Source organism: Neodiprion fabricii, chromosome 2 (assembly GCF_021155785.1).
Source record: "Neodiprion fabricii isolate iyNeoFabr1 chromosome 2, iyNeoFabr1.1, whole genome shotgun sequence".
NCBI classification, from domain to species: Eukaryota; Metazoa; Arthropoda; class Insecta; order Hymenoptera; family Diprionidae; genus Neodiprion; species Neodiprion fabricii.
Window position 1 is genome coordinate 13,216,921 of NC_060240.1, and position 26,852 is coordinate 13,243,772.

General features: G+C 38.9%; 1 protein-coding gene across 1 annotated transcript; it reads left to right on the forward strand.

Moving 5' to 3' along the window:
- The first annotated feature begins 222 nt into the window (after positions 1 to 222).
- LOC124174713 (filamin-A) lies at positions 223 to 26,747 on the forward strand. The gene is made up of 41 exons (XM_046554120.1): positions 223 to 361; positions 3,218 to 3,601; positions 3,812 to 3,936; positions 4,145 to 4,275; positions 4,404 to 4,617; positions 4,698 to 4,815; positions 4,907 to 5,094; positions 5,167 to 5,322; positions 5,435 to 5,576; positions 5,666 to 5,871; positions 5,966 to 6,935; positions 7,000 to 7,551; positions 7,631 to 7,766; positions 7,855 to 7,934; positions 8,097 to 8,264; positions 14,673 to 14,819; positions 14,950 to 15,177; positions 15,334 to 15,648; positions 15,743 to 15,961; positions 16,162 to 16,482; positions 18,333 to 18,554; positions 18,658 to 18,845; positions 19,440 to 19,644; positions 19,766 to 19,903; positions 19,982 to 20,155; positions 20,295 to 20,602; positions 20,696 to 20,924; positions 21,253 to 21,381; positions 21,511 to 21,726; positions 21,815 to 21,991; positions 22,183 to 22,422; positions 23,049 to 23,192; positions 23,385 to 23,543; positions 23,643 to 23,791; positions 24,130 to 24,316; positions 24,484 to 24,746; positions 24,871 to 25,042; positions 25,240 to 25,458; positions 25,660 to 25,856; positions 26,011 to 26,313; positions 26,559 to 26,747. Exons 2-41 carry the CDS (start codon positions 3,223 to 3,225, stop codon positions 26,625 to 26,627), a joined length of 8,883 nt encoding a protein of 2,960 aa, XP_046410076.1. The 5' UTR covers positions 223 to 361; positions 3,218 to 3,222; the 3' UTR covers positions 26,628 to 26,747.
- The last annotated feature ends 105 nt before the right edge of the window (positions 26,748 to 26,852 follow it).

Here is a 26,852-nt window from a genome sequence, read left to right on the forward strand (position 1 = left end):
GCTAGGAAACGATTCATTCGTACCTGCGCGACGAGGCCTTAAAGCCGTGTATTACTACCTGAATCACCAACACAAACCGGCAACATCGAGTTACTCGGTATAGTTTGCATTGCGGCAGTCAGTAAAGTCCGAGGCTTCAAGCGATCGACATCAATATGCGGATAATGTCGTAATACGTCGCGTAAAAACTAGTATTTGTACTAATGTGGTGTGACTTCTGATCGGAGGACCAAAAATGGCGTTTTCGTTTACCGCAAATTTGTTATTTTAGTTCGCGCCTTTGTAAATATCTCCTACCGCGGTATAGCGACCTGTTGAATTTGTTATTGTGTGCGGCAGTGTCGTGACAATTATACGCAAGGTGATTATGGTCAAGTTTCACGATGCATCATGCATATTCATGAACATTATACCTACAGCGCATCGAATTAATCTTCCACCTTAAGTCATTTCTATATTGAGTTTATTGTGTACATACTATTATCACCGCCAACCTGCCGATGCTCACTTGTACGTGTATCCGTGTAACCTACGTATTCGTCAGAACACATATGAAAGTCACACCTGGTACGGAGATGAAGAAGCGGAATGACAAGACCGTGTACTGTAAACGGTCCGATACACCCAGTCGGAATGCCGGGGATTTGATATCACAAAAATTAAGCATCGTAGCTTACTCAAAAAATTTGAACAAAAAATTTATTGTACTGGAGAATAATTCATATTTTGAATCATACTTATTTATATTTAGGTACTTGTTTCATTGTGCCATGGGCAATATACAGCTTTGCTAATTTCTACGATTATCAATCGCAATTTTCTCACGGTAATAATAGTGGGGAATAGTAACAATTACAAACGCCCGCAAATTTTCTTCGGGAGAATGCCAAATGAATGAGTGTTGGTTGTTCCGACATATTTTGGTGCGCTGAATACGATTATAGCGTCACGTGTTTTTCGGATCGAAAAATTGCATTTTTTAACTCGTATTATCTTCCAAACCGCTCCACAAAGTAATTTATGTTATGTACCAAGACCTATAGAATGACGTACTGTTTAAAAATAATTTTTATCACGCCTATAAATTTTTTGTATTTTCTATTATAACTCCATCTTTATTTACAATCTGTCTGGGTAGGCAATAGACTGAATTATATATACATCATTAAAGAGTGACATGGAGGTACATCTCCAATGATCAGTACCATTAAACGCTATTTGCATATTTTATATTAATCAGACTATTATCAATTAGTTACATTATTGTGCACCTTCGGAATCAATTTATATTTTTATTAAGATGGAGACTTATATTTTTTGTATCTTGAAGCACTGAGAGAGGTTTGTTTTAGCAGTTTTTTAGCATGACGATTTGGATGTTAGTATAATTTATCCTTGTATCTTTGGGAGAAAGTTTCCACTTCTTGTTTCACTGATGATGTATTTGTATCTTTCCTTACGCCTATAAATAGCCATAAAAGCTATTTTTAGCCCGAACATTTGAAATTTTTAACATTAGTCAAGATCTACATATATTTTTTTCCATCTGATGTAATTCTAACGTGTGGAGGGTATTTTCATTTGACTCAAATAACGGCAAGTGGTGTACTTTGACATAAGAAAACCACATTTTTAACCCTTAGCATTATTGCAATAGATATGCATGCTATTATAATAACATGTCAAAGTATATCACTTAAGCTGCTATTTGAGTCAAATGAAAAATATAAAATTTTCTGCATGAAATATTTTTTTGTGGCTATTTATAGATGTGACAGAATTTAAGAAAAATTGCACGTCATTCTATAGTTCACAACATAAATTTTTTTCATAATTCTTTATTAAGCAGTTTTGGATATAATACGAGTAAGACAGTGGAATTTTTGCCAAAAATTTATTTATTTATATATTTTGTATCAATGGGAAAAGCCCAACTACAACGATATAAAAACTATAGTGATCAGCGTGTTTGGTTGCCACTAATAGAAACACAATGAGGAACATAATGCTTTAAATTCTTAGATTCAATTGCGTAAAGCTTCAGTTGTATTCAAAATATATATAGATTTCTTCTTAACATAGTAAAGATTTGGCTTGTAAATATCAAGCCCACCAGCGTGTCTGTTACAAAAATCGGCGAGTCATATTGATTGTGAAACGAGCGAGAAATTGGTATCCGATACAGAATGAAAAAATTAACGATTATGATATCTTAAATATCTATTTGGAATGTGGAAGTTGAATTTTGATAGCAGTTTGCTGCAATCGATAAAGTTGTCGAGAAGCTTGCAAGTGAAAATTACATCGTTTCTCTCTGTCTGTTTTATTTGAGGATAGATATTTTGATAAGTTCCTGGATAATGCTATATTGGCCAATTTTAAAGGCCACATAATGAAGGTATTAGTGGTTAAGTTTCTTTAGATCGTATATGACGTAGTGTAATTTCGGTCGCCAAATCAGAGATCAGAAAGTTAAGACAGGGTAGGTGTATGAGTAATAGAAGCTTCTGAAACTGTCAGGATTGGTGAATTTCTTTGTAAATCTCTTAATAATGTATATGGTTCTGCAAACTTTAATTTGGATGTGTTCAAAATGAAATTTCAAGGAAAGTTTATTTTGCTTATTGTTATTAAGTTTATTTTTTTATGATGAAGCATTTTTTACTATTGCACCATAAACCATCACCGCAACAAAAATGCAATTTGGTGATGGAAATATTTCGAAAGCCTGACGTGATAGAAAAAAAGCCAACACCATCATATTCACCGTACCAGAATACACTGGAAACACACTAACTCGTCTATTTAGCATTTTCTCAAAACAATATTGCAGGGCTATGTTGTAGATTGATTTTATGATCCGCTATGATGTAAATCTCCTTCCCATTACAAAACTGCGACAACGTTTAATTGTCTGTAATATCGTTTTTTCTTACCGTGGAAGTAATATGTCAAAGTATTTCAGAAATGGAGTAAAATTTATGGTTTTGATTGATTTTTACAAATTTTGGTAAGATTTTGCCTCACTTAATCACTGCGTTACTATTGTAGTGTCGTATAACTAATGAAACTATCTAAGAACTTCATCATTTTTTCGAATGTACAAGTAGAAACTCCCTTCATTTATTTTTTACGACTTATTTGACACCACAAAGACATAGCATTTTGCACATATGAATGTATTTTTAAGATGTCTTTGCATGTGCTGTTGCTATAGAAAATATGCATTCAACGATGGAGCATCTTCGACCGGAACAGCTGGTGGGCCTGGTAGCCCGTTCAGCAGAAGGAACAGCAGCCAAAGGAATGGCAATCAAAGGCCATGAGGATTTGTGGGTTGAAATACAGGCTAATACCTTTAGAAATTGGGTTAACGAACATCTGCGGCATCATCCAGCGACTGCTGACAGCCAGGGAGAAGTCGTCGACCTAGCCGAAGACTTCAGGGATGGAACGCGCCTCTGTGCTCTGGTCGAAATCCTGACTAATAAACGCCTTCCCCGCTGGAATTCACGTCCAGCAAATCAGCACCATCATCTGGAAAACGTTTCTACTGCATTGCAGGCCATAGAAGCTGACGGTGTCAAGCTCGTTAACATCGGTAATCGGCTTTTGATCTAGCGAAGCGTGTTAGCATCTTTGTTTATGGTCAAAGGAAGTTACTTATGATCATTATTCGTTGTTTATTCATATGACTTTGCACTCTGCATGACGATGTAGCGATGATGGTCATCTCTTAAATAAGTTCCCTGATGGAACATAATGACAACATTTTGGGTGTATTTTACTGAATTCTTGTTTTGTGCTTCAGGCAACGTCGATATTGTCAATGGAAATTTAAAGCTGATTCTGGGTCTGATATGGTCGCTTATTGTCAGGTACCAAATAGGAAAGTCTAAGTTCCCTCCTAGAAAACTAATGCTGGCTTGGCTCAAGGTCTGTATACATTACTTGCCTACACATTCTAAGTGCAATAATAATGTCATAATCAACTGTGAAATACTTGAATCCACATTGAAAATGATTTGTTGAATCAATCATTGAAAGTTCAAAGACTCGAGTCCAACAATGTCTGATGTTTTGCGCGTACAAAAACCTCTTCCAATTATGTCGGAATCTTCTGTACAGCCCATGATCTTTTTAGGCAGTACTACCAGAATGTAGAGTTAACAACTTCACTACTGACTGGAACTCAGGCGTCTATCTCAGCGCCTTGTTGGACTACTGCAAGCCTGGACTATTTCCACACTGGCGACAACTTGATCCGAATGATAAGTAAGCCAATTTTTGGAAAAGCGTATTATTACAAGCCTACATTGAATATATTTGATAGCTGTTTTTAATTTCAACTACTTGTCTTAACTTTCGTCACGGTACGCTAAATTTTTTTGTATTTCAACTAGTGTCTACAACTGCCGAAAAGCAATGGAGATATCAAAACGTGAATTCGGTATTCCAATGGTTTTGGAACCGGAATATCTGGCTTCTCCGTACTTGGACGAACTCTCAGGAATGACGTACTTGTCGTATTTCATGAAAGAAGGTTCACCAGGATTTCATGCCACCTTGAGATGGGTCAATTCTCAGCTACCACATGCTCCTGTCAAGAATTTCACCGTAAGAAATTCATTGAACATGGTTTTATTTTTTGACATGCATCAATTTCTGAATGCTCATTCATCGATCACTTTCTATAGACCGACTGGAACGACGGTCGAGCGCTTTGCAGTATCGTTAGGAATTTAGGTGGTCCTGTACCAACTTATGACAGACTTGATACTGATCCAAAGTCTTGGGAGCACAATTTACAGCAAGGTAAAATCTTGGTTTTGTTCAATTCTTAAAATCAATGTATTGTGATAGTTCAAAGTAACTTACTATGATTCTTATTACTATATTGACATAGGCATCGAGGGTGGTAAAAAAATAGGTGTGGAGCCCATATTGAAGGCTAAGGACATGGCGGATCAAAATGTCGAACATTTAGGCGTGATGGCATACGCCGCCTACTTCCAATGGGTAAAACCACGTCCCCAAGCAAGTGAGCAAATCGCCGTTCACGTTGACAGCACCTCTGCTAGAGTGCAACAGCCTGTGAGTTTAGAAAATGTGATTGTCGTATGAACACAATGTTAAGATTTTTCAATTTCAAAATATACGTTACAGGCACATTTTAGATTAGAGTTACTTTCAAAGGAAGTTAACCTCCGCGATGTTCGAGGTGAAATAATCAGTCCTAGTGGACGGTTGGAGTGCAGACTCACATGGAACAATGGTCACGGAAAAGGGACGTTCATTCCAACTGAAGTCGGGATGCACAAGGTATAAGAATATGGAAGATATTGTTCGAATTCGAATACATGGTTTAAATACATTGAATATTCTTGATTACTAATTCACGTATGTTGTGATTCAACTCATTCCTTCCGGTCAGTTGATGGTCTATAACGACGGGGAGTTGGTGAATGGATGTCCGTATTACTTTAGAGTATTGCCTCCCTTGACCAAAATCAAGTCCCCAGGTATGGACCCCTGTGCCATCGGCTCAATAGTAGAAGTTCTGGTGAACAGTTATGGTGAGTTTATTCTGCTTGGCGACGAATATTGGTAATTCATTCCGCGGGTGTTTTACCATTCAACATTCATGAGTGTTCAACGTTTTAAGGTACTAGTCATGATGGCATTGACGTAACTGCTTGGTCTCCAACTGGCCGAGCGCTGCCTTGCCCAGTAAAGGAAAACGACGGTGTTCACACAGCTACTTTTCAACCAGACGAGACTGGAGAATGGAGTATTGCTATTACTCATAAGGGTAATCACATCCAAGGTGGACCATTTACGTGCTTTGTTTTTGACCCAAACGGTGTCAAGGTATGAAGACCTTAGCTAACGATAAGTAAACAATATCAGTTTGAATTATTACATATTTGACCTCTTCACAATCGAAACACAACTTTAATTTCAGCTACTTGACATGGACGGCGCGATGCCAGGTCAACAATTCTCGTTCATCGTGGATGCGCAGGGAACAGGCGGGCTTGGTGACGTCATTATCGATGTGGTCCACGACAAGCAATCAGTTGTATACAGGCTTGAAGAGATCAAACCGATGCAATACAGGGTGACTTTCACTCCACGAGACGCGGGCAAGTACCGGATTTACGTGTACTTCAATGGCACCGATGTTAGAGGGTCGCCGTTTTGTCTACGAGTTGGAACGCAAAGAGGTTCGAGACGCTCAAAGGACTCGACCTCGAGTCTGGAAAAGACAAAGGTATCCTCACTAGAGAGAAGGATGAACGGAATGGGCGTCAACAACGGACAGTCAAGTCCTGTGCAAAAGAATTACTCTCCGAGCCCAACACAAGGCTTTGGCACATTGTTCGGGAAAAACGATTCCAGTAACACTGCATCTTCGGCGTACAAAAGTTCGTCAAATTTCATAAAGGAAAGCAGCAGTTCGATGTATCACACGAGCAGCGCCGCAAATCAGAGCCCAAATTCAACCCTGAGAAATTTGCACAGCCCGTCTTTGCTGAAAGAAGTGAAAGAGGCTTACTCATCAAATTCGATCAATCGATCCCGGTCACCCAATTTCAATTTGACGGTGAATCGGAACTCTCAGAGTCCCAAAGAGTCGAAAGATGTGTTTTCCTTTGGTTCTTTAAATCGATCTCGATCCCCAAAGCCAGCTAGTCCAAATACTACGGCACGGAATTTGCACAGCCCATCGGTTATCAAAGAGTCCAAGGAGATTTACCAGTCCACTTCTCTCAACCGGTCGGCATCGCCTAATGTCAGTCCCATGACCTTCAGAAATGCAACCCAAAGTCCCGGGAATCGGAGCTTGAGTCCGAGGAATGACAAAGAAATTTATGGCAACCGGAGAGGATCCATGGACAACGGTGTTGTAGATACGACAAGTAATGTTAGAGGTGAGACTTGGTTTAGCTATGGCTTTAGATTTGAAAACCAATCGTTTCGGTGTTTTTTGTTTAGTTTCATCAATGGTGGGTGGAACTTCTCGACGTGACTCGTGGGATGCGATAGCCAAAACAAAATCGTTACTTTCATATGGGAGCCTCGAGTCTTTGGCCAACTTGGCAAATAATTCATCAGCGAATGAGCATACAGTGACCAGTTCGAGGTTCACGAGCAACAACAGCACCAACAATTATAGAACTAAGAATAATTATAGTACCACAAACGTATCGCAAAGCCCGAAGCATTCTGTGAACCACCGCAGCACTCAGCAGCAAAATATACAAACATCCGAGTACAACTCGTCTCTCAAATACAACGGTAGCACAAATGGAGGCCAGCAAACACATGGGATTCTCAAAAATAGAGATTACAATGGCTACCAAGGCATCGACACCACCGATGCAACTCACGAACGTCTTGTTGGAAAGAGTGGCTCCGCCTTCAGACCGACCAAGAAAGACAAATTGGTCACTGGTGATGCCCTCAGCATTTTGCCGGTTCGTAGGCCGACGTCTTTCGCTCTGGACTTGAGCATCGATGCTAGTAAAGCAACAGTTCACGTTATTGGTAAAAATTGATTTTTCGCCGTTTTTTGAATCGTTGATTTCTCATTGACTTCGACTTAATTTCTCATTTCATCCGACAGATCCACACGGCAAAGAGTTGCCGGTGCAGAAATCAGTGCTTCGCGGACAAATTTTCACAATCATTGCCGAGGAAGTGGGCGAACACATTATAGAGGTGCTTGTAAACGGACACCATCTCAATGGTTCTCCTTTTAGGTACATCGATGCGAAGTTACATATTTATTACTCACAGAAAAACTCACTCTTCTGGTATTGACGTAACCAATTGTTCGTTTCCGTTTAGATCTCAAGCGTACAACGCAAGAGCCATTCAAGTTGGGAATATACCTAATGGAGTTGTAGATCAGCCTGTTGAATTCAAAAGTAAGTTTAACAATTTTTCTGTGAAATATTTACATCGTTATAATTCATATATCACTTTAACCTTCTGTGATTTAAATTTTTACGAATTACGCAAGTTCACAATTAAATCGAACACAGCTTGCAATGTTTCCTCAAAAGCAACGTGTTGATTACTTATTTCAGTAAATGGAGCTACAGCTGGTTCTGGAAATCTGGAAATACTTGTGAACGGTGGCCATGTTACTAGCTTTGTGAGAGCACTTGGTAATCAAAGATTTTTAGCTTCGTTCGTGCCACACGAAGCTGTTACACACTTGGTAGAAATGACGTTCAACGGTGAAACAGTACCTGGTGAGTTTATGCAAATATAATTTTTCTGGATGACTAAATTATATTTAATTACGCAGCCTTGCAAAAATTTTTTGAGAAATTCCTCAATTAATGATTTAGTATATTTTCGACGTATTTTGGTGCACTTAATACGATGGTGTTGCTTGTTTGTTCCAATTACGTTAAGATTTCCAGATATTTCGATCGAAAATTGCACTTCTTGACAAGTATTATCCCCCAAACTGATTCGTAACGTACGGTGAAAAAGAATTATGTTATACGTTATGATCAATAGAATGAGTTACTATTTTTAAAAGATTTTTATCCTGCCCACAAATGTCCATAAAAAAATTTTTTTAGCCGCATATTTTATATCTTTCGCGTTGGTCAAAACCTCCGTATTTTTCACTATTTTAAACTTTTCATGAAAAACAATTTCAATGTAACAGGTATTTTCATTTGACTCAAATAACAGCTTACAATTAAATGGTATACTGTGACACAAAAAACCTAACTTTTTAACCCTATTATAGCACGCATATCTATTGCAATAATGCTGGGGGTTACCACTCAAACTGTTATTTGAGTCAAATGAAAATATCCGTCTGACATTGAAATTAGCTTGGATGAAACGTTAAGTTTAGGGAATATCGTATATCGAATACGTATATCTCGACAAACGTGAAAAAATATGAAATTTGCGGCTTGAAAATATTATTTATGGCTATTTGCAGTGGTGCTAAAATTTTGCTGAAAATCGTATGTAATTCAATAGTATAGGTCATAACACATAGCATACAATTTTTCACTGTACTTTGTGGAACGGTTAGGGAGATAATACAAGTCAATAAGTGCAATTATCGTCTAGAGTGCCATTTTTTGATTGAAATATCTGATAATACTGATGTGATGAGAAAACGAACAATGCCATTATATTCGGCGCACCAAAATACGTCGGAAATACATTCACTCCCTCATTTAGAAGTTTCGCGAAAATATTTTGCAGAGCTATAGATGGTTGCCTCGTGATTACTTGGTGACAGCTTAACATATTTTTTTTTAAATAATAACATTTGCCCAAATGATAAGTGTAAAAAGAAAGAATCTGAGACAAAATGCGCTCTATTTTACACGATGGCATAACAGATTTTTGAAATCCGGTGTGCAACAAGTCAGTGATCCCAGTGATCCTCAAACTGAACGTCCAAGGAGTGTAAAAAACGGCAAACGGAGGGGGGGTCATTTGCCCATTATCTTTACTTGTCGAAGACAGGTATGTATGTATGTACAAACTCGTACCTCCGTTTCCGTCGGGATGCGCTTGCAGCTCATTGACCTCTGATTTCACGCGCGCGCGCAATTGCGTGCTACTGACCCACTCCCAACGAACGAAATCAACCGGCGGACGCCCTAAGTTATTTGTATGTAAGGGATTATTGATTTATCCGGTACGAGGCCTCGAAAGTCAAAGCGTTTTTTTTTCTCGACCTGAAAATCATTTGCCAATGTTCGACGTTCTACAAATCCAATGCGTTTTATCTTCCTGATCATTTCAATTTGAGCGAGCAATTCTAGGAATAACACTTTCGATCAAGCATACCGATTGTTTTCTGTGTTATGAAATTGCCTATTTTGTGACATAGATTTATAATAAATTTGTATCTTGTGTTAAAAATCGTTCACAGGGGTTTTCGGTATATGCAGCATTACTTCACGGGGAAAAATCATTCCATCGCATGAAAAAGAAGGGAAAAGCCTGTAATTCAAGATTATATATTTCAAATTTTTCTAAATACCTATAACGTGACTCAGTTCGTTTAACGTATTTCTCACAATTGGTATTTACGTTTTACACAATTTTCCTCCACATAAAATGGATAGGTGTGGCTTTTGCGTTCCTGTGAATATACATATGTAACTTGATAAACCCGCGAAGAGTGGAGACGTATTTGGTTACGAGTGATGCTAGCTGCGCCTACATCGCCTGCCCACGGTTAGTGATTGCGTACGATACATTTGAATCCTGGTTTAGCGCCGTCAACGCCGTTGTGCCACTGATTGGCCGGCGTGTGCGCGGGTGTATAGCTGCGCCGACGCCGCAGGACACTGAAAAGCCGTGTCGGGGGTTTTATCCGCACTGCAGTTGGGCCGTTTAAATTGCGTAATGCATTTTCCTATTCGTGATCCCCCCCTATCACTCGTTCCGGTGTATTTTCATGACTATTTTATGTAATGCTTGTCGAGATCGACGTCACCGGAAACGTTACGCTATGTTTGTATATTTGAACATTCCATTTGTCTATGCGATGTAACCGATGTGAATATGAAAGGGAGCCGATATCGATTCGGATCGATTGAAATGTTTTTTTAAGTAGAAGCTGACGCAGAAAACTGTCAGAGATTACATGCGAATTAATATTCACGCAGTGTTTGATTGGGTGATAATTTTTTATGCTAAATATTTGCAATTCATCATGTCTTATTGTCGGTCATCTTGGTAATCAAAGTACACTCGATATACTAATGAAGTGATCCCGAATTAAAGTTTTTATTGCGAAAGACAGCATAAATTGTAAAAGTAAAATTCATCAAAACAACTATTCTACGCAATAAACCGTTTTCTAGCCAATGCATTGAACCGGTTGTTTTTTTTATCATTTGATTCCACATAAAATATGTATACAGTATGAAATAAAATAAGTTTTCATTCACTCATATATGTTTAATCTAACACCTCGTTCATCTTCAAGCACACATGTAGATTAAATGAATAGCAGGAGATAGCGTATCAGCCATCAACGTTTGTTTTTCTTGAAATCTGTGAATTTCCATAAAGTTTCTGTTCTAACGAGTTTAACCATGACGGTCCCAGGTAAGTCCGAGAGGTTTGACTTTAATTCTCCTAACGGGGAGCCGAAGCATCTGTTGCCGTCTCAGCTAATTATGACCTGAACAGCCATCGAGTACAGAGAGCTTCAATTTTTGCATTTAACTGTGTCATCCGTACAGTCCAGTCGGAAAACTTCTCGAGACAGAAGAATTTGTGTTAATCAGAAATGGAAATACTGATGTAGTGTAGGAATTTAATCAAAACCGTGTTGCTTCGGTATGTGTGTCATGTGTCTCGATACTTTCAACAGTGTCAACTCAGTTTGTAGAAAGGAGCCGTATGTGGCGCGATACTAGCTGAGTCAATACTCGTACGAGTCTGAAAGGACTCTCTAAGTACGTACGTCCGCATTTCAATGCCACGTGACTGCAGCGTTTCACAGTGACCATCGCGGTTAGAAATCCTAATCGCACCTTTGTATTCTGACACCAAGATAGTTGATCATCAGTGCAGCTGCAATGCATGAAGAACACAGCGTTTGATTGCAGAAACAAAACATATTAGAATATTATAGCATTTTTCCACAACAGTTGACGGTTCAAATTTCGAATATTTGAATGGTACAACATTCGTGTTTTAAATGACAGTTGAACGATATCTTATCTAAGTAGATTAAAAATGAAGAATATTATCTTTCACGACCTATGCTAAGATTGTTCATCATTTGGCATTCAAGTCACCGTAAAGCAGTGACTTCGACGATTTAGGAATTGCGTCGGCTTTGTCTCGTTAATGAACTTAAACGCTAGTTGCATACGATCAATGACAATGAATACCCTCTTTTTTATCCGTGAGCGCCTCACCTAATTTGTATCTCAAGTTGCCAGTTCAGTGGGAAGAAAAGTATCGAAAATTGCACGTCATGAAATAGAATCTATTACTTTCATCGTAAATTACCGTTACCCTAGTCCTGTGGAACGCTGATAATTTTGAATATATAACTCCATTTGAGGGAACCTTCGTCCCTGTGTAACGGTAAAAGATTTTCCAAGAATGTTCTCGAAATGAATTTTCGTACCGGTACTCGGAAGCTTTTGATACGTACGTCAGTGACCGTTATGCGAGGGAATGCCGCGATCGACCAGGGAGCGCCTTAACACTATACGTCCTGTAAGGTCGTTGCAATGCCCACGTGACGCTTGATCAATATACAGTCCTCATATAGATCGACTGGACTGTAGATCTGGTCTACGGCATGTATACAATTACCTCCGATTCTTGAATGCGACAGTCAATTGTTCAACCGTTATAGAACGCGCCTTGCGTAATTATAATAATTACGCCGGAGCCAAGGTTATGATTGTATGCAGGTACGTATACACCTGCGACGATGCCTGTATTCGATTTTTAAACAGTGCTTACTCCACCCGGTCTGTAGCCTATGAAGTCGGCGCTGCTGGAGTCGAGCGCAACACGCGTAAGAAGTTGTTGGAATTCGAAACTCGGCCGCGCCGGCGCGTTCAGGAAAGAATCAACGACTTCTGTACCCACCGGAAAAAGTTTAACCCGAGAGAAAAGAGCCATTTTCATAAAATTTGTTCACCTACCATGACAACCACTTAACGGATACCGGCAGACCTTCACCTAAAATTATAACGTCAAGTTTAAATTCGAGTCGTTTTATCATAATCGGTTGAAAATATGTCATATGCGTGTACGCGGAGTGAAAGTTGATAATGAAAAGGAGTCTTTCTATTACACTTAATATTTCTCGAACGAACAATTGATGTGTCAATAATCGCTCTGGTCCCGAAGTGTGTAGATCGAAATCTAAGCTTGCTTCATATCACTTCGTAAATGGAAAATCCAGCGTTTTTCGAATCTCTCGTAGTTTTGGCACCCCCGATATTGTGCCACTCCTGGTGCAAGACGATCGAGGCAGACGGAGGCTACGCACGACTCGGCAGCGTTTGGTTCGGTTGAGTCCGCCCGAGAATCGTGATCTGCTGACGTTTCCACATCGATACACGTCTCATTCGTTGCTGAATAATATTAACTAATAGGTTCAATCAGTGATAAATTGTTCAATATTATTTTCTGTAGTTTTTTGTAGTTTTTTCATCTTGATTGGAAAAATCTTTCGGTCTTTCCTCGATAGTCTGCGAGTGTTTTAATATTTCAATCATGTTAAGTGACCTGAATTTCATCAATGGATCTAAACGTATGATTAGCACCGTAACCGAATTTGTCACATTATGCTACGCGTAACAGCAAAAACGTCTTTATTATTTTGATTTACCATTAGGACTTAATTTATAAAGCGCGGTTCGTAGTATTTGAGTTTCGTTTTTAATAGTTGTATTTTTAGGATTTCCTATAGTGTTTTCAGGATAAGTGGCGTCACCGTACAATAAGGTAAGCGTTTCAACTTCAAACGCTCTATAGCTTACACGTATTCCTTGGGTGTTTTTGAATGTTAATTGATAATAACAACGGCAATAACGAGAACGATAATCATTGCGGAAAACAATATTCAATACCAACTTCTTGACTTGAAGCCTTAAAATTTCAATAGATCTTCTCTCAACGATAAATAATTCATCATTTGAATTATGCACACATTGATAGGTAAACAAATAATGTTTATGAGCATATCGGCAATCCCAATTGGATTACATAGCCGATTTTTATTCAATTCGTTCGATTATTTCGGTGACCAATTTACATATTTTTCTTAATTGAATAGGAGAATTAAAAGAGGCTGCAAGTTCCATTTTTTTTTCACTAGAAAGTATGTATGTGCCAATGCCGATGTTTTCTAAATAAATTTTTTATTACTTTTTAAACTGGCACTACAGCTTTTTTTTAATTCTCGACTTCAATTATCGATTAAAACCACATTGACCTGATTGTTATTTAATTTAAAAACTTACCATCCGTTTATCGAACTGTTGAAGAATGAGAATCGTTTTATTTTTAACGATTGTAGGGAATAAGTTTTTATGCAATATTTTCTAAAAACAATTTATGATGAATTTTTCACAGTCCTGATTTTCAAATCAATAAGGTCGTATAGATTAGTTAGGTAACATAACCTCAGTTCAAAGGACAAGTATCATAATTAGTATTCGATATATTTTTCTAACTTTTTTGGTAGCTCAAAGAATTTTTTTACATCAATTTCATATCATTTTATATTTTATGTAATATGCCAGTCATAATGATGTCTAAAAATTCAAATAATACGAATTTGACTGGATAAAATTTCTACTTCGTTTGTTGTACAGTGATTCCGTTGCATTTGAATTTGAATTTGAATAACTAAAATTCCATATATTTGAAACTGACACAATAGATCCTTGAAACATCACTTCATCCAAGTAAAACGATAACATTGCACTAATGACTACAACTAATGTTATTGAAAGTATTTAAGTCAGATAATGAATAGATATTCAATTAAGGTTTCAAGAATATACTTATAGAACTCTGATTTATTTTATTTATTAGTCCGCGATTAATTCTTCAACCAAGAATTGATAAATTTTATTTTTTATGTAAACGTTTACCATTAATCTCTATTTTATCTTATATTTCAGGTTCGCCGTGGCGTGTAGGCATCATGTCAGGTCCAAAAATGTCAGTTGTTGGCGACTCAGTGAGATTGGTCCCAGCCGGTTCCCCTGCTCTGTTCGAGTTATCCGCCCTTGGTTTTACGAGCAATGAAATTGATGTGCAAATTCTCAGTGAGTAATAATGACCAGGATCCATCGCATTATTATAATTTGAATGAAATCAGGAACGGTTGAAAGTCTGGTAACTCATTGCACTCGATAAGTTTTGAGAGCTTTACATATTGCAATGAAAAAATTTCAGCTCCGACAAAAAGACACATCGCTGCACACATAGATGAGGAACCGGGCCGCCCAGGGGAATTCAGGGTCGAGTTCACACCAACCGAAGTTGGAAGTCATCTGGTGGAGGTGAGCATCGCGGGTCAAAAGCTACCGGCTGGACCTCTTGTCGCCAAAGTCTACAACAGCAGCTTAATCCAAGTTACTGACGTCCCAAGTGCTGTCGTTGGACACGCCTGCCAATTTCGAGGTAAATTCGATTAGTTGTTATCTTTTTAAAAATCCAACTCATTAAAAGCCTCGATACAAGCCTTCCACATCTATCTGTTTGCGATTGAAACTAAACCTGACCTACCAACTTTCAGAAGAATAACTTTTAACTTTCTCATCGATGCATTCTTTGTAGTTGACGCCAGTGCTGCTGGCGAGGGACAGTTAGAGATTTCAATAAATGAAGGGGAAGTTCCGAACCACGTTCAGGTGGTCGGAGGTGGACGTTGCCTTGTATCGTTTACACCTGATGTAGCGAAACCACATTACATCGACATCAAATTCAATGGTGAAACCGTTGCTGGGTGCCCATTTGTGTGCAATGTTTCTGACACTAGCAGAGTCACTCTGAGTCTTGGACACTTGGAACTGATCGCCGTCGATCAACCGGCTTCTTTTCACATGGCTGTTGACGGAAGTGGAAGCGCTGAGCTTGCAGTCTCTGTCAGAGGTGCTCACTCAACTTTTATCGATAATTGATCAACTCTTGTCCTCTTTTTTGTTTTAATTTTTAACATATCAATTTTAATTTACTTTTTCTCTAGGGCCGCTCACCGAGCTACCAGTCAAAGTGACGGGCAATATGCACAGTGGTTTCACTGCGGAATTTACACCCCGAGACGTCGGTGTTCACTCAATCAGTGTAGAATATAACGGTCATCCCGTCAACGGAACCCCGTTTTTGGCTAAAGCATTCAATGCCGACAAAGTATTAGTTGGCCCAGTAGCCAGAGGGAGCGTTGGCCAACCTACGCATTTTACGGGTACGTTCATGTTTCACCTTCAGGTATAGAAAAATTACTCAACCATGGGGCAAAATAGGATAAAAAGTTTGCTACTGATTACTTCGAGCTCAAGGCGCTACGTCTCTCATTTTTCGTGTATTAGAACCAGGTGTTGAGTCATTTGCTGAATGTATTAAATTCAATGTTAATGTTTATTTTCTTTCATATGAATTCAACAGTTGATGCTAGTCAGGCCGGTGAAGGAAATCTCGAAATAACAATATCGGCACGTGGTCACAATATCCCGACTCAGGTAACTCCACAAGGAAATGCTAGATTTTCGGTTAGCTTTGTGCCTTTCGAGGCATGCGAACATGTTATCAGCATTGCTTTTAACAAGAAGACAGTACCGGGATGTCCAATATTAACCAGAGTCGGTGGTGACAGTAATGTGACCGTTAGTGGGCAGGCGTTGAGCAGTGCAGGCTTAGGACGGCAGAGCTATCTTACCGTCAGTAACGTTGCCGGTAGCTTGGAAGACCTTGAAGTTAATGTTGAAGGTAAGTTTATTCGAATAATTGTTATTGACGAAGAATGTTCACGATGTTTTTCATGAATGCTGGTCATATTCACCGAATATTTCTCATTAGCAGAAGTGTGATGCGCAATGCAGGTACATCTGTAAGGATTCTCGAAAATTATCATCCGTCTTCAGTAACTAGTTTATATTTCCACATTGTGTGTATGTCTCATTATTCTCACCTATGCGAGATAATTGATTTTCACGATTTCGGTATAATACATATAAACTGATATTCATGACTCATTACAACCTGCATCAACGTCAATCGGTTGGGACGCCTATTTGACGTTTTTGATTGCGGTAGAACGGAAAACTTGACATTAGCGGCGTTTAGCCGTGACAAGAAATCGTTTAATTTTATATGTGGCACAATTTCTATAACCTGGTATCAACGCGAACGGCAAACTCGCAAAATACATTATTGATCTAATCAATAGGGGTCCGATAGGTCTGATAGGAAAAACTTAGAATTTTGAGTATATTCTTTATCCTCGCTATCAGAATTTCATGTTTCATGCTTGATGTATATGGCAATAACGACTTATTGTGATAAAATGGAGATTTAATAACTTGTAAAATATGTTGTGGTGACATGTCAATTGGAAGAAGGTAGGGAATGAACTTGCGAGGTGGTGTTAAATGCACATTAATTACGGATGAAATTTAATTCTAGCAAAGCTGTGATATATGTTAGATATATATAATATATATATGTATATATATATATATGCAACTGCTCAAGTGTATATATATATATATTCACAGGAATGAACACATCTTACATGTATGTTCTGTGTCTATTTGTCTGTTTTGTCACCGGTGGCTTGAGCAGTTCTCTCTCTGTTGCAGGTCGGCCAGCTTTCAGACTACGACATTACTAGACTTCTCAAAACAAAACTCATTTAGCTTTAACTTTAGTATATGGATTTTAATCAATCAATCAATCAAATGGTGAAGGCTACCTAACTCCAGTCTCCCGAAGACCCCGTGTAAGATGCTCTAATCGTTGCTTGCATCCCATGTACTGCTTTTGTTCTCTAATATTCCAATCTTGTGTTTATTGTTCTACTAACAAAAACTATTCTGAAATCTGTTGATTTGTGGAATTGTTAACACACACTTTGTGCTACGTTTTTGTATTTACCTATACTCGGTGCAGTGCCTGTTGATCTCATTCAGAGATAACTGTCGTTGAATCGATTTTTCAGTTTATATTTACAGTTTTTTCAACGTATTTTTAAAAAATCAAATTTATGGAACCCCATCCAAGTTTCTAAAATTCTAGAAAAATTCATATGATTTTAGTAAAAGTCTATCAGAAAATTGGTAAAATGAAAACTTGGTGAGACGTTGGAGGTATTTGCGCAATCCAAATAAAATTCTATCGAAGCTTTGAAATTTCTTTCAAAATCTGTCCACACTATTGACACTCACTTTGAGGTTTTGAGAGTTCTGTTTGGAGCTTGGTTGTGCTTCACATTTCTATGGTATATATATTATAAATGATGAAGTATATATTGATTTTATGTTTAAAAAACCATCAGCAACTTTTTACGGTGTTTCGGGATTACGACAATTTTTCTTGCAGAGGTAGAAACGTAGCAGCCATTTAAGAAAATAATAACATTATGCATATTCATAACTTTGCCTGCTGAGCTGCTCATCGTGCTTATCGTAGTTTAAGTCATACAATTTGTAACAAATAAGAAAGACGTCATTGCATAGGAGCATGTAGCGGTTCTCTAATGACCCATTCCCCGTGCCCTCGTAATCCACCCTAGTTGGCTGACTAAATTGGATAAAACGACTAACCGGCGGACTTGATAGGGCCCAACGGACAGGCCGTCCCGGCTCAGGTCACTGACAACAAAGACACAACCTGCAGCGTGGCTTTCACTCCAAGAGTTGTTGGAGAGCACAGAATATCGGTGAGCCATCGCAATGTGCCCGTTGTCGGCAGCCCATTCAGCTGCAAAGTCTACGACGTTGCTGCCATCAAAGTGAAGGATGCTAAACGAGGAGTGATTGGTCAGCCTGCTACGTTTTTAGGTAAAATTCCGTCTGGAACGGAAACTTTCACTTTCAATCGGGAATTCAGCCATTAGTTTGAATACATTCTTCCAATCAAGTCTGGAATTCGAATTTTCTGCAGTTGAAACGAGCCAAGCTGGACCTGGGAATCTGGAAGTTACTGTCAATGGCGGGAGAGTTCCGACATCCGCACAGGCCCAGGGTCCACACACGTACGCTATATCATTTACACCTCGTGAACCAATTGTTCACACTATCGATCTGAGATTCAACGGCGAAGATGTTCCTGGAAGTCCGTTTAGTTGTCAGGTGGGCGATTATATGAAAATTCCAGTAACACACACAGTACGCAATATTGCGGATATATTTCAGTAATTTGGATATGTATTAAGGTTTCAAATATCTCACATACATGACTCAATGTTTCCGCAGTGTTCTAGAAAGCCTTAGCAACGGTTCACTGTCCGATGTTTTCCATATATTTGCAACTACCAACATTTTCGCGACAATCTGAAAATATTCCTGCAGTATTTCTTCAATAAGAAAACTACGTTTGGACTATACAAATGTTGTAGTTATGTTTCTGTAATATTCTTGAAACATTGCAAAATTTCTGCAACACGTTGCAACATTTTTGAAACATTCTTATAATATTACTGCAACATTACAACCGAATTTACAATATGAAAATATTATTGCAATGTTTCTGCAACATTCCCGAAACATTAGAATTGTATTTGTAATATAGAAATATTGCAGCAATGTTTCTATGGTATGTGAAATTAAATGAGAACAGATCGTACAATTTCCAGTACTGGTTGTACGATTATCAAATATTTGAATTTGCAGCTCTATATGCATATGAGTACTAAAATTTTTGTTTACTTTTGATTTGCTGAGCAGGTCAGTGACACAGCAAAAGTTTTAATCACTGAAGGATTGGAAAAGGTCTCTGTAAATCGGATGGCGATGTTTACTATCGAAGCAGACACTTCTCTGGGAACTCCGACTGTGGAAGTTCTATCACCAACAAGAGACAGTCTACCAGTACAAATCAAACCTATTAGAACTGGCGCTTATAACGCCAGTTTCACTCCAACTGACGTCGGTTAGTCAAGCGTCAGCCGTTTGACAGTTTTGGAATTGTTAATAATACCATGTCGTGAACGAGAAATAATAATGATACTATTATAATCACTTCAAAATATACATAAACGTGATTATTTCAGGAGATCACAGTGTCGAGGTAAAGCTGAGCGGTTCGCACATCGAGGGCAGTCCGTTTCTCGTCAAAGCTTACAATGCGGATAAAGTCAAAGTGACTGATATAAACAACGGAGTTGTAGGAAAGCCCGTATTTTTTAGCAGTTAGTATCAATTCTCACACGTAGCATAAGACTTGCATTTTTAAACCATCAGTTATTAACATGTTCAATAATTGACAGTTAATGCTAGTCAAGCAGGCGCTGGTAATCTGGAAATAATAGTAGCGGTCAATGGCAAAAACGTACCGAATTATGTGCAGAGCGAAGGAAATGCTAAATTCAGGGTCAACTTCAAGCCCCAAGAAGCTGCGGTACATAGCTTGAGCGTGCGATTCAATGGAGAGCCTGTTCCTGGTAAGCGACAGAATTTATTTATCACCCTAGAGTTATTGCATAATCTTTTCTAAGTAGCAGAAAAGTTGTATTAGTTGCGACAAGATTGGTTTACACATAAAACCCTAATATAATTATCTCACCTTGACTGTGTTCATAGGATCACCCTTCAGCTGCAAGGTGGTTGGTGCAGGTCAGGCAGTTATCACAGGCCATAATCTAAAAATGGCATCCATAAAGCAAGTAACATCTTTCACCGTTGATCCTCAAGCCCCATCAATGAATTGTGATGTGATAGTAACTCCACCGTCCGGAATAGCCTTGCCAATCACTATTGAACCAGTCGACGAAAAGTATAACATAAGTTTTACCCCAACTGAAGTAGGAAGGCATAATATCGGAATACTCGTTGATGGTGAACACATAAAAGGATCGCCACTGGCTTGCAATATTTATGATGTTACAAAGGTGTGATTTACTCATGTTCATTCGTCCAATCAATTTGTGGCTTAAAATCAAGATCCCAGAAGCCTTGAGATAAAATGCGTTATTTGATCCTAGGTTCACATTTCGGGACTCACTGAGGCGCTTTTAGGCCAAGCAACGACTTTCACAGTCGATGCAGCGGAAGCTGGTGAAGGAACTTTGGAGCTCGTAGTCAGCACAGAGAACAACACTGTGAAGGCCGAGGTAGTTGCTTGTGCTCGCGGGCTTTACGACGTTACGTTTGTGCCTCAAACGACAAGCACTCATTACGTCAATATCAGTTTCAACGATGATAACGTGCCAGGTACATATGACTACTGATAATCAAAATATGAAGACGTCATCTAGTGGCAGTAAATCTGCTGTCCTAAACTTGGATTGAATTATAAAAGTAGTTTTTATAGCACATTTTACTCTACACCCGCCCAATAGCACGAAATGAAAGGCCAAGAGGCTGTAAAATTTTTCATAATACTCATCTGAATCAATCATCTGACTACCCACTCCGATACCATTTCAGTATAGCCACGCTTAGAACAATGACTCCAACGTTTGACTACTGATTAATTCGAATCGAAACAATATAAAAATTCGTCATATATATCAATGTTCACGCATTTTTCGTCGTACAGGAAGTCCGTTCAAGTGTCCAGTCGTCGGAGGAGGTCTAGAAGGCCCGTCTGTGATTAGAGTGGGCAATACAGCTTATATGGATTTAGATATGCCTGGATTGGAGGGACCGATATCAGCTGAAGTCACTGGTATTAGCATTAATCTATTTCCGAATATTACGTTAAAAAAGTTTGAAGTTTTTCAATTCCATAGAATATATTGTGGCACACGATACGAACGAAGAGTAGAATTAAAATATCAAACGTCAAATGTTTTAGGTCCAGATGGTCTTATCATTCCATCGACTTTGACAAAACTTTCGTTAACACTATACCGGGTGGAAGTTAGGACACGCCTAGTGGGAATGTATAACGTGACATTCAGCGATGGCCACAAAGTAATCAGCACACAAAGTCTCCAGGCGTTTGATCCGAGTAAGGTTACTATCAAGGAAATATCTGACACGGTCTGCCATCGTCCTGGAACGATAATTGGTTTGTATAGATCTATAGCATAGATTATTTTCCCCAATGTAATATTGCCTGACCTATCTCACTATATGCATAAACATACACCTTGCAGTTGTGGCATCTAAGGAAGCTGGACCAGGTAAATTATCAGTGAATGTTCGAGCTGGTGGAGCAGATGTGGACAGTTTGATACGGGAAGGAAACAACGGGCATTACGAGGTCGTTTTCCACCCAACTCGTGCGGCACCGCATAGAGTTCATATCAAATACAACGACATGCATATTCAAGGTAAGAAATCTCGCAAAATAAAGTTGAAACGAAAGAAAGTACGGGATTAAGAATTAAATTATTTTTCAAGTATTTCATTATTCGTGTTCATTTTCGTACTTATCAAAACAATGATGAATCATTATTAATTGCTTCACTTAACAATGAAGCAAGAAGGACATTTTACTGAGTGGAATATCTTCCATTTGCAGGAAGTCCATTGGAAGTTGCAGTTCGAGGACCAACTGGTGGACGTGAAGTGACTGCAACTGGACTGGGTTTATATCAGTCTTTGGTTGGGAAAGTTACATTTTTCACCATAGAAACTCTTGGCCATGCCGGCAAAGAGTTTGATGTGGTTATAAGTGGTCCTCAAGGGAACGCGGTTCCTGTTCGTTGTTACCAGCATCGAGACGGAAATTTGCTCGCCGAATTCACAACCAATTCCGTTGGTAAGTATAACGCTACGTTAGGTACAACGTAATTTTGCACAATTCAAATTATTTTGAATACAATGGGACGTAATGAGAACCTTTATGAATGGTGTTGCATGACATGTAATAGATAGAGAAAGTCTGAACTTAGATAGATAGATAGATAGATAGATAGACAGACAGATGGGAAGTTTATTATCCAAACTTGGACTAAAGCTTGTAATCTGAGTAAGTCAAGCCACTGTGTATAAGTATACATTATCTTCGCTTTATATCAAAATAGAACATCAAATTGATAGTCAATAGCTAGGTTGTTAATTAAGAAAGGAAGTGGAGTGCCAGAGAATGCCCTGCCTCACGAAGCACAGAAGATTTTGATTAGGTTTGTATCAAGCCTTTCTGCCTTCCAAAAATATATAAAATGAGACAATAAGTCAGATCATATTAAGATTAGGTTGTAATAGGAAATCAAGAAAGTAATGAGAAAGTAAAGACACTAGCAGAAAAAGTTGCAGAGCATTGTAGCATGGGTGGTGAGACTAGCAGCACTTTGATTAGATTGCTATGCCTATAAGGCGCACTTAGAAGATGCGAAGCAAATCGTTGATCAGAGAGTATTTTTTATGACAAAATATATATTTCAGGAATGTACAAAATTGATGTACTCCAAGGTGCCAAGCCGGTGCTTGGCTCACCATTTTTTTGCCAAGCCTTTGATACTTCTAAGGTGAAACTTCAAGATCTAGGACCATCAGTTGTCTCGGTTCATGACCGCATTGCATTTAAACGTAAGTAGACACCGTTGCAGCGCTCTTGTATTTACTTGATTGATATCCAATCGTTTGTTCAATTTCGATCAGTTGATTTGATTTCAAATTGACTGTGAAAGGATTGACTTCCACCCGAGCTATGACCAGATGATGAAACAGAACTTTTTTCCTGTAACACAACGGCTAACAGTTTATAATTTATGATCACAGTGTTGAGAGCAGATGCTGGAATGGCAGAGTTGGATGTTAGTGCCACTAGTCCACTGGGAGAGGAACTTCCACTCCAAGTTACGACTCTCAATGACGGAACTGAACTCATCGAATTAACGCCGAGCATTCCTGGAAACTATATGGTCAATATAAATTATGGTAAGAAGTATTATCACGTATATTTAATAGATGAACCAAGTAATTGCGTTTGTTTGAGTCTCATTAATACCAATTTCATTGCTATATTGCATACTTTAGGAGGTTCGCCAATACCTGACAGTCCAATAGTTTATACGGTTGAAGCAGCAGGTCAGGCACGGGCCAAGGGAGAAGGATTAATCAGTGGTCACGTTGGAAAACCTGCCCATTTTATTGTCACTGGCACCAGAAGTCCACCGGCAGTTCAGGTAATCATTGCATTATACCTAAATAGCAAATGGCTATTGAGATGCCAATGTTGACACAACGATTGACCATTGTCTCATAACATTCTGAAACGTGTTTACACGATTTTGAGAGAACCGAGATGAAACTGGTAAAGGGTGATCAGAAACGGTGATTTAAATTCAAGATAAATAGATGGAACAGTTGACACTGGGAAAAAATTCTAGCTATAGTCCGTGTTCATAGAGTTTTATGTGAAACTAGGGAGATTTTGCCATCAATCACACCTCAAATGCAGAATCTGACGAATTATTTACCATATTTGTAAATCTTCTTTCATTACTGTCAATCGTCAATGCAGGTTGACGGCCCAGATAGCGTTTCGAAAGCAATGGTTGAAGCTGGGGCGAATCCTGGAACTTGGAATGTTTCCTACGTGCCAACTGAGGTCGGTGTATTCGATATCAGAGTCGTTTGTTCGGGACAGCAGCTACCAGGATCGCCGTGGCATCCAAAAATCATTGACACAAGAAATTTGCGTATTATTGGTAAGTTTCCTTGAGTTGCGTGTGATCTGGAATAACAATCTATCGCGATTATGTACTCACGGTAACTATTTGCAGCAAGAAAATGTAATATTCATAATATTTTTTAAAGAGTTCTGAGAACTTTGTTTTAAAAACAGTCAGTGCTTCAAATTACAAACAAATTTCAGGTGGGTGGGCAGCTGTCTGCGATGACGCAGGTCGACTGAAAGTTTATCCGTTGAACAAAATCAGTTTCGATACAGCGGAAGCTGGGCCAGGCGAACTTAGTGGAACAATAGGGGATTATCCTCTGAATTTTGAAATGACTTCTAGTAATAGACTGAAGCTTGTTGCTCCTCAAATTGCTGGCGGAGAGCACCAAATGGAAATATTATTCAACGGAGTGCCTTTTCCAGGTGCTCCAAAACTTGCTGTAACACCCGAAGTTGAGGTAATTCTTGAAGTACATTGTAAATAATTTCAGTGGAAACTCTTCAAAGAAGACTAGGGTGAGAATGATTTATAAGAAAAGGATACAGGTCGAATACGCATAACTATTGTATGACTGATTTCAGCCACCAGTTTCTGATACAAGTAGAGTGATTTTAACGGGGCGAGGATTAGCGGCAGCGAAATGCGGGGAGGAAGCTAGTTTTACAATAGATGGATCGCAAGCGGGAAATGGGACGCCAAAAGTTCAATTGCTGTCACCGACGAATGAGATTACCGTGATGCTTCAGCATTTGGGCAAGTGTACTTTCGATTTTTCATTCATAATAATTTCATGATTTTCTAAACTATATGAAACGAAAGTAATTGAGGATCCCGAGCAGTCTGTCTGAAATTTGATGACACAGTTTTGCAAGAATTCTCTGAAACCAATTAAATTTTTTATTCTCTTGAATCATCACGCATCAGCTGACAATGAATTTAACTAATCTCAGGTGACAGTGTCTACCGGGCAAGCTACATTCCTCTTACATCAGAATCACTCTTACTAACGGTACTATGGAATGGCAGACAAGTGAAGGGGTGTCCCTTGCAGGTGAATGTTGCCAGTGCTGCTGATGCCGCTCGCGTGATATGCTCCGGCGATGGATTGAAGCAAGGAACAGTAGGCCAAGAGATAAGAAGTTTCATTGATACACGGAGGGCGGGACCAGGTAAATTTTATTATCAAATGCTTTCACTTTCTCTACAGCAGACCGTTTTCACTGGCACACTTTACAGTTGAAAATGCTCCACTTCCAATTGCAATCCGTTATAAACTGAATCTTTGATTTTACGACTCGACTCCAGCCTTTATTGAAACCCGTTTTATTATTCAAAACCATCAATGCTAAGCCCCGTGAATTTTTATTCAGGTGAGTTAACAGCGAATTGCGTGGGGCCTCACAAGGTTGCATACTGCGAGTTGTACGATCATGGAGACGCAACGTTCACGCTGAATGTCAAGCCTCAAGAATCAGGCCGACATATCCTCACCATAAAATATGCGGGGGAACACGTACCCGGCTCGCCATTTACTCTGCGAGTTTCCGGTGCTCCTGACGCATCTAAGGTAATGATAAGTTCGGAATAGAATTATTTGCGGCAGAGTTGTTTGCAAATTGCGGTGCTGGAAAGTTACATCTTACAAGTCTGGTGATTTTACCCCTTTTCTAAATATTCAATGCTCTCATTGTTAATATTTTTCATTCCGTGTTACTATCAAGGTGCGTGTCTATGGACCGGGAATCGAACACGGCGTCTTAGCAACATTCCAGTCGCGATTTATTTGCGACACTCGAGGCGCAGGCGCTGGCCAATTGACGGTTAGAGTGCGGGGACCGAAAGGAGCCTTTCGGGTTGAAATGCAACGCGAGAATCAAAAAGACCGCACAATTTTGTGCCGGTATGACCCTACTGAACCCGGAGAATATCGAGTCGAAGTACGATGGGCAGGCGTACTTGTTCCCGGCTCACCGTTTCCAGTAAGGATTGTTGACACACAAGACGAACTGCTGCTCCTTGCGCAGGTACAATCACGACAAAATTAATAACGATACTTGCAGCAAGGAAGAATGTAATATATGACTCGTGTCTTAAGTGTATAAAATAATTGATTTGCATCGTACGTTCAATAGAAATCTTAGTGTTCCTTCTTCATGGACTAGAGCATTCAATAATGAATACAATTTTTTTTTTTTTTTTAGAGTTACCAGGTACTGATGGAAATAATTGTTGTATAGTTGATGTGTAAATATTTTTCGTTAATTTTCAGAGTACAGATACTTATTCAAGCAGCCATCAGACTATCACCTCGTGGCGTGGATCACAGGCTATTCTATAGACTAACAATCTATAACGTTGTTATTATTATAAGTACTACCATTATTATTATTTAAACTAATAATATATTTTATTATAGTAATATTAATTTAACTTATATAAATGTTTTCGATGAAATCAACACCAACCCTCTTGATTTGTGCAAAAAGTCTTAACCCTTTGAGAAATCCTGCTTGGACATATTTTTACCAGAAAAAGCCATTGTGTGTAGTCTTGAGTAGCCTCG